This window comes from Oreochromis aureus, linkage group 3 (assembly GCF_013358895.1).
Source record: "Oreochromis aureus strain Israel breed Guangdong linkage group 3, ZZ_aureus, whole genome shotgun sequence".
Taxonomy (NCBI): domain Eukaryota; kingdom Metazoa; phylum Chordata; class Actinopteri; order Cichliformes; family Cichlidae; genus Oreochromis; species Oreochromis aureus.
In genome coordinates this window covers 38,186,490-38,195,291 of record NC_052944.1, presented here as the reverse complement: position 1 = coordinate 38,195,291, position 8,802 = coordinate 38,186,490, and the positions used below count along the sequence as shown (strand labels likewise).

At 42.5% G+C, this 8,802-nt stretch overlaps 1 protein-coding gene across 1 annotated transcript; it reads right to left on the bottom strand.

The window, feature by feature from the left end:
* Window positions 1-215: 215 nt before the first annotated feature.
* LOC120433717 lies at window positions 216-2,023 on the bottom strand. The gene is made up of 2 exons (XM_039600479.1): window positions 1,367-2,023; window positions 216-912 (listed from the first exon to the last, which is right to left on the bottom strand). The coding sequence occupies exons 1-2, from the start codon at window positions 2,021-2,023 to the stop codon at window positions 793-795; spliced, it is 777 nt and encodes a 258-aa protein (XP_039456413.1). The 3' UTR covers window positions 216-792.
* Between the last annotated feature and the right edge of the window lie 6,779 nt (window positions 2,024-8,802).

Below are 8,802 nucleotides of genomic sequence, written 5' to 3'. Positions count from 1 at the left end.
TGGTTTATGGTTTCAGCAACAGCCTCTCGTATTTACTAGCAGCCCTCATAGACTGCAGCCAACTGACCCACAAACCTCATTTATTTGATGAGCACAGAGTGTCCTCATCAAATAAACTAAGGAACTAAACTAAGCTTGTTGGCATCAAATCGTAATAGAAACCTTACCCTGCAACCAGTAATAAAATACAATTTATATCTACATTCAGTCTCCTGCTCAGTCACACTTGGTGGCACCTGGAACCTTTAAAAGGTCTTTTGGAGGCCTGAAGACTCTTTTGTCCTCAACACAATGATAATAAATTCAACTACTCGACCCAGACTGTTGCATTCATTAACCATAAGCTCCAGCCTCTTACAGATCAATGAAGAAATCAAATAAATTGATTATTTGCTGTTGCTATAACCAAGCTATACCTTCTTTCTCAGGACAGACCTTCAACTGTACCAAGTGAAGAGCTGCCAAGAAGAAGAAGACACAAATAAATCAATAAGTCAAAAGTCAGAAAGAAATCTCTGTATGTGTGTATTCTTTTATCTTTGCACTGTAAGTTAGCAGTGTGCAGATATCTGCTGTTTATTTTGCCATGAAGACTTTCATTACACAGTGAAATAAGGGTTTGGACTTTGGTACTAAAAGTAATGCACTACAAAAAGCTATTTCTATTCATTTTTACAGGCAGTATAACATCAGAAGACTTGGCAGGGCAATTTTTAGAGATGTGCTTTCCTCCTGATTATAAATGATTGGTCATTTAGTGGACTGTTTCGGGCACTGTCTCCTCTGCTCTCTTCATGCATGTACACCCTTGGTCTTCTCTCTCCAGCCCCAAAAGAACTTGAGAGTAAAAACAATCACAGATGTCACAGCTGCTGTTATGATGATTGTGATCCATATCCAGTGGTAGGACTCCTGCAGACGGCAAGAAGACATGAAAATCAGTGTTAGTCAGTGCAGTTTGTTGAAACTTTAAATGCCTTTCAGTTTACAGCAAATCAAAGATCACGCAGTTTACAGCAAAACGTCAAGACGAAATGTTTATGTGCAATCTGTGATCTGACTAGAAAAAAAGGGGTTAATCCCAGTTTAAGCCACAAGATGACCTGTAGGTGCCTGTTATCTTGTTAAATTCCTGAATGACATAGTTAAAACCTGAACTGTGTGTCTTTGCTGCCAGGACAGAGATCAGTGTTGTTGTAATCACTGTTGTTACAGCAGAGTCACCCTGACACAGTATGGTAAAGTTATTCACACCCAGAAAGTCACTGACTGGCAAGGCATCAAGTGCAGATGTTGTATTTAAAGCGTTTCTGCTGTAAATCAATCAGTTTGCCAGATAGATAGAGCGGTGGTGTGGTGCACTTACCGGTGGTTTGCGCACTCGCAGGCGCACAGCAGAGCGGTGTTTCTCGGCCTTCTCTATGTCACAGTAATAAACTCCTCCGTCTTGTTGCTGAGCTCCCTTTATGGTGAGGGACAGGTCTGCCCGTCGGTCCCAGTCAGATGGTATCGATACCCGGCTTCTGTTAAAGTGATTCCCGTATGTGATTTCCCCCGTCCGACCATTCAGCTCCAGCAGTACTTCCCCGTTTCTCCTCCAGCGCGCAGACTTCACCGACTGGCCCGCTGTGACGGAGCGACACGGGAGGATGGCATCCCCACCCTCGGATACAGCAACTTCAGAGGGCACAAATACCTCCAGCTTGTAAGCTTCCAAGTGTTTCTTGTTGCAGGTAAACTCATAATGTCCGTTGTCATTGAAGTTAGCATTTGTTAAGATTAAACAATCGCGTCCTACGACCACACGGTCAGTGCAATCTGGCCCTGGCTTCCAGTAACCACTTAGAGATGCGATGAGCTGAGTGCTGGCATCATCCAGCCGCTGATACAGTGTGCCTTCTCCCTTCCTGCACTCCTCTGAGAGCGGAAACTCGACATCTGCCCCCACAGTGGTTTGGATCAGTGCTCCCAACACCTCACAGATAAAAGGAAGAATGAACACAAACACTGATAAAAGGCTCATCCTGACGATCTGATAGTGAAGTGTTTCCGTTATCAACCTTCTTCTGCGTTATCGCGAAGCTCCGTTAGGTTTAGACACCGAGAGAAGTGAACGGTGCGCATGAACTGATGTGATGTCAGGGTCCGCATACACCGGCATTGTAAATGGTGCTAGCCTAAATACATTTCTGCCCCGTGTAACTGAAGCTGGCAATAAGACGTAACACAAGGTGCTAATATTATCAAACATATTCTGATCATCACTTTCCGTTCAGTGATGCTTTAAACACTGTAGACAATACTACTAGTACTACTACTACTACTACTACTGATAATAATAATAATAATAATAATAATAATAATTTGTTATCATTAATTTACGTGGGAAAAATCAGGGGGAGTTGGCCAGACATGACTGGAGGAGCCTGCAGTGCGAGATTTCCGATGCTCTATTGGGGTGATACAGTACTATGAGGTCATTGGTCTGATTAATCAAGAACGTATACGTTTAACACCCCATTAGAGCAAAAAAATGGGTCATGTGACTTCTGCTAATGTGTTGGTGACTGAGGCTCAGGAGGTCAGCAGATTGTCTACTAATCGGAAAGCAGTAGCGGTTTTTGATATGGGCGACGTGGGCGGTGGCCCAGGGTGGCATCCAGGTGGGGGCGGCATTACGAGCAAAAAAAAGTTGGTAGCACACATGCTGCCCTGACATCATACCAGCGAATTGTGGGGATGGAATAGGCACCGGTCGGTTTTGCGAGGAGTAAGGGCGCCTCCGTGTGCGAGGTGCGCCTGCTGCTTGCGGCACAGGGAGGAGAGGGCGGGCACCAGGGGATTCTCTGGGTGGCTGAAGCAGCATCTTATCACTAGCTCGCAAAATAAATAAAAAAAAGTAAAAACAAACCAAAAAACACAAAAACACCAGAAATTATGATAAAGACTTATAATTTGCACTTAATGTGCCCTTGCATTGTATGGTTTTCTAAATTCTTTATGCATGAGCGGTGCAAGAGCCCTTGGTGCGCATGCTTGCTGCTGAAGTCAAAGTAAACTTTATTGTCATCTCCGCTACATACAGTCCAGTATATAGAGAGACGAGACGACGAGGCTCCAGTTACAGCAGTGCAAGTAAACAAACAAATATAAGAAGAGTAAGAAAATAAATATACACTTTACGACTAGGGGTAGAGGGATTAATAACAATTAATAATTTACAGTTTGATGATTTAAATTCTCACACACAACCTGTTGAAAGGGGATTGGGGGCGGCTGCTTCCAAATAGAGCACATTTCATTCATAATGTCGTAAATCCAAGCCCATTATGTATTCGTGATTTGAATCCTGGGTTGTGCGAAACAAGCGAATCTGTGAACTAAGGTGTAGGTCTATTAGGTTATGTTGTGGTGATCCTCAGGTTGGGGGATGGGTGTTTATACTGGAGTGCAAAATTAAAACCAATGGAAGATGGACAAGAAAAGTTCAAAGCCATCAGGTGCTCAGTTTAGAAAAAAGAGAAAAGAAGAGGAGGAGAAACGAGCAAAAGATGCAGGTAAGCAGATGTGTCATTGGATAATGGCAGGTCATCCTGAAACAATCAGAATCAGAATACTTTATTAATCCCTAAGGAAATAATGTGGGTTACAGTTGCTCCAAGAAGAAATGGTAAAAATAGTAACAGTAACAGACTAAACTCCAAACAATACATTATTATGGCCACAGGCAGGAGTGTTGAGATGTAATTATTTGAAGTGCCTCAATAATGCTATGCTTTTTATTAATAAGTGCTATAAAGTTATATGGTGGAGTATTAAGTGGACACGGCCCTGAAAAATAAAGGCTTTAGACTACGTGTCCTTGGGGGGGTAGAATGCTGTAGACTCTCACTCACGCTTGTCTGGGAAAAAGTACATAACACGGAACAATCTTCTAGTGGAAAGTTACTGGAACACTGTTATTTAGACTAGAATAAGAGAGCTAGTAATAAAACTGTTAAGCGCGCATCACGATTTTGAGATCCGCGGCACTGTGTCATGCAGGACGCATCTCCCTTCTAGAAGTAAATTTGTTTTAGAATAATGTGTGAAATGGCCTATGAACAGTATGTCTTCCATCGGATGCCTCTGAGGAATCAAAAGAACTCGGTGAAGTGTTGATATTTAACAAATGATTTCCTGCGTCGGTCAGTGTTGCTTTTTGGTAATCTCAGTCTCTCACTGAACGTGCTCCTGTGATAGCCAAACAGAAAGCCCCTGACAGAAAGTTGGTGTCTCATGTCCTTCAGTCCACATGACAGTGAGCCTTGAGCGAACAAACATCTTTATTTGTCACATACACAATCATACAGAGTACAACATGTAGTGAAATGAAATGAACAGGAGAAGCGAGGAGAAAATAAGAACTCCCCCCAGACTGAGCTTCAACAGGGAAATCAGTCTGAGAACAGAAAAAAAACACCTCAGCACATAGCACATGAATCGTCACATCTCACAACATAGAAGCTTCGAAGGCGTTTGGAGGGGGGGAGTGAAGGTCTGTGCCAGTGTGCACGCCTGTGTGTGTTCCATGTTTAGCCGAGAGAAAGTGTCCCTTCACCCGGTTAAGCAAAAGTCAATCTTCGGTGAATGCAGGTGGCCTGGAACGAAGATCGTCACAACAACAGTCTTGTTATCTAAGCGAGAATTGTTATTCCTGTCAGCTTTGGCCGTGAGCATCCAGCTGGCGCCAGGGCAGCTGAATGAGATGAAGATGGTAGTGGTTTTGGTTAGTGCAAACAAACTGCATCCAATTTTAACATTGATCTAATGTCCATCACTGGTCATCAGGTCTCTCAATTCCCAATTGCTGTGACCTGATGGGTTGAGAGAAGAAAGACAGGATAAAGACATGCTGTGGAAGAGAGCCAGAGATTAATAGCAAGTATGATTCAAGGCAGAGAGGTCTGTTAACACATAGTGAGTGAGAAAGCTGACTAAGGAGAAATACTCAGTGCATCATGGGAATCCCTCAGCAACGATCTTAGCAATCTGAGGCCCCACATCAGGTCAAAGCTGTGCTGATCTGTTGTTCTCACTGCTTGTTTTCTATGTTTTGGTCCAAAGCTGAGCTCGGCTCTAAGCTGGTTCACATGTCTGTGCTCCCTCTCTGCTGTATTCAGCTGACACGATGATACTGCTCATCTTCATCTTCAGCTATGTAGGTGGAGAGGCAGCAGAGGTGGAGGCTGAGGATGGTGTGGCTCATCAGGTGTGTTTGGCTGCTAAGAAACATACATGTGTCTCATTCGTGTAGTCTTCACAGCACCAGTATGAACATTTTCTGTCCAGTTTAAACATGAAAGCAGTTTGTGTTTTATACAGCAGGACAAACAGAGGAAATACACAATAGCAACTCTGCTCAAGCTCTGACTTGTGATCACATTGCCACACTGTGTTGACTCAAATACTTAAAAAGGAAACAAGGACTCATGCTTTCTCATTTTTTAAGGTCTGTATGTTTAAGTCAGCAACGAGTTTTATGCTCCATGCCCAAAATTCAAAAGGAAGGTTTACAAGATGGTGAGAGCTGCTGTGATGTTTGGTTTGGAGACTGTGACATATAGAAAAAAACGGAAGGAATAGCTGAAGGTGCAGAGTTTAAAATGTTGTCATTTGTCATTTCATGTGGAAGGCCACAGTGGAGATTCACAGATGGAGTGAAGGAGGACATGCAGAGGGTTGGTGTGGCAGCATGCTGGGATAGAGCGAGATGGAGTGGTGACCTTATGAAGAAGAAGAAGGTTGGGGACATTTCTAACACATTTTATTCGAAAAGAAGGGGGGCAGATATTTTCAGAAACTGATCAAAGGAATCCTGACTAGGAAGACATGAGTAGATTATTGTATTAACATTGATATCAGCAATAAAGAAACCTGATACTTAAACAACGCACTTGTCTGTTTTTCTTTTTTGTTTTTAATTAAAAGGAACATGGCATCTCTACATTATAAGATTTCCCTGCATGGTTTGAGCTAGTTTCTTAAGGAGCGCTCGTGTCCAGTAGCGGTTCTAGATACGGGCGACACGGGCGGTTGCCCGGGGCGGCATCACGGGCATCGGCAAAAAAAAAAATTGCTCTTACTCATGCTGCCCCGACATCAGCCAGCGCATACTGGGAATGGCACAGGCACCGATCGGTTTTCTATCGCCCATTTGCTGGCAGTAAGCGCGCCCTCCGTTTGCGAGGTGCGCCTGCTGCTTGCGGCACAGGGAGGAGAGGGCGGGGCGGCGGGGGATTCTCTGGCTGGCTGGAGCAGCATCTAATAACCAACTCGCAAAATAAAACAAAATAAAAACAAACCAACAAACACGAAAACACCAGACATCATGATACAGACTTATAATTTGCACCGATGTTTTTTCAAAATTCTATATGCGAAAAGTGAGCGCGAGAGCCCTCGGTGCGCCTGCTCGCTGCTGAAGTCAAAGTAAACTTTATTGTCATCTCCGCTACATACAGTCCAGTATATAGAGAGACGAGACGACGAGGCTCCAGTTACAGCAGTGCAAGTAAACAAACAATAAATATAAGAAGAGTAAGAAAATAAATATACACTTTAGGACTCGGGGTAAAGGGATCAATAACAATTTAAAATGTATATTTTATATTTTGTTGATTTAAAGTCTCACACACAACCCGTTTTTAAAGTTAAAAAAAAAAAGAGAAAAGAAGAGGAGGAGTGGAGAGACTTCCACATTCGCTAGAGGCCGGGGACTGAGCCTGCCTATTTGCCTGACGCGCTGTCAACTTTATGCGAGAGGTGGAATTGCTTGCTTGTTTATTAAAGTGCTTGAAAAGTTTACAGAGCAATGTGATCGGCTCGATTCAGACTCTTAAAACATCACAGGCTCTAATGCAGGGGTCCCCAATCCCTGTCCACGAGGGCCGGTGTCCCTGCAGGTTTTAGATGTGTCCTTGATCCATCACACCTTCTCAACATGTCTTGAAGTTCTCCAGAGGCCTGGTAATGAGCTAATCATGTGATTCAGGTGTGTTGACATAGGGTGAGATCTAAAACCTGCAGGGACACCGGCCCTCGCGGACTGGGATTGGGGACCCCTGCTCTAATGCAACAAGGGGAAACTCGTTGTGCTGCGGTCAACAAAAACTACGGCTACCCAGCCCTCTCTCTGTCAAAATCAAACCAGTGAATGACAGACTGACAACGCCCTCTTAATGTCGCCGCTAGCACCCACGTGACTCCCGTTACACATCACCATAGCAACCGAAAAAATGAAAACCCAGTGATCATTAAAATTCAATACATTTAATTATGGCTCCTACAAGGAGAAACGAGCAAAAGATACAGGTAAGCAGATGTGTCATTGGATAATGGCAGGTCATCCTGAAACAATCAGAATCAGAATACTTTATTAATCCCTAAGGAAATAACGTGGGTTACAGTTGCTCCAAGAAGAAATGGTAAAAATAGTAACAGTAACAGACTCAACTCCAAACAATATATACGCCAGAGGGAGTGTTCGCCGAGGACCGCCACTGCTCGTGTCCATGCGGTGTCCACATGTGACTGCCTTTTTAAGATGTAGTTATTTTTATATCAGGTTTGAGTTAGTGTTTACACTCTGGAGTTACTCAAGGCGTTATCAGTGACCTGAACAATTAACAGTAACATCTGTCCAACGTGTAGCTCAGCGACAGTTGATCTTTTTATCTTTGTCTTCTGTCTCTTCAGCCTCACACTGATGTAGGTGATGTAAACATCAGGACTCTGCTGCTGGTGCTGAGACATTTTACATGAAGGAACTTTGCAGTAAAGACAAACAGAACAAAGGAAATTGTGGGTGATTTCATTTTTAAATAATAGAAAATGAGTAAATTCAAATATGAAATATTTGTTCTGTGGTTGGCTCTTTATTGCAAACTTGTTTTAACAGGGGGAGAAAATTCTGGGCAGCAGAAATTAGTAAACGTTAAAATAAGGAAATGAACTGTTGAGAGTATTTTATTAAATTGTTTATTAGGTTCGTTCACTGAAGGCGGTTCTGGGCCATTTTCCCTTGTGATGTTTAGTTCATGCTTCCAGTTTACATCTGAAATTCATTTTTAAATCCTCTTCAAAAATGTGATTCAAAATACTAATTCTGTGAAATCCTAAAACACTTTACATTGTTATTATTAATATTAATATTAATATTAATAATAGCTGTTGTTGTTTGTTATTATGTTCGCCGAAAACACTTATTATTATTATTATTATTATTATTATCATCATTATTATTATTATATGTTGGTGTGATTTCATTTTTCATGTGTAACCTTCGTGTGGACAGAGGCTCTGTGATAGAGGAGCTAAACACTTCTTGACTAAATAATAATGTAAAGAGAAGGACTGCATTTAGACTGAAGGGAGCAAAGAAGACACTGGAGCAGCCAAAGAGTTTATTTAGAGACAGAATAAGTAGAAATACAAAGGCAGATGGATAAAATGTAAAAGTCATGCAAACATGGATAAACTGAATATTTGAGAAAGGAAAAGCTAAAGATTAAATGAACAGAATAACACCTGGATCTCTTTAGACGCTGAACATGAGAAAGAACAACTCTGACCTTGGGGCTCAGAGTTTCTCTGCCTGTATCGATGCTGGAATGTTACCTTGTTTGACCACTTGACTGCTTTCCTGTTGGATTGTGTCACACAGAACGGAGATAAATGCACCAGTGGCCAGAGTGTGTCCACCCTCCTCTCTCTCCTTCACCCCAACATTAGTATTGGAAACCAGCATTAGCTCAGAGTGGA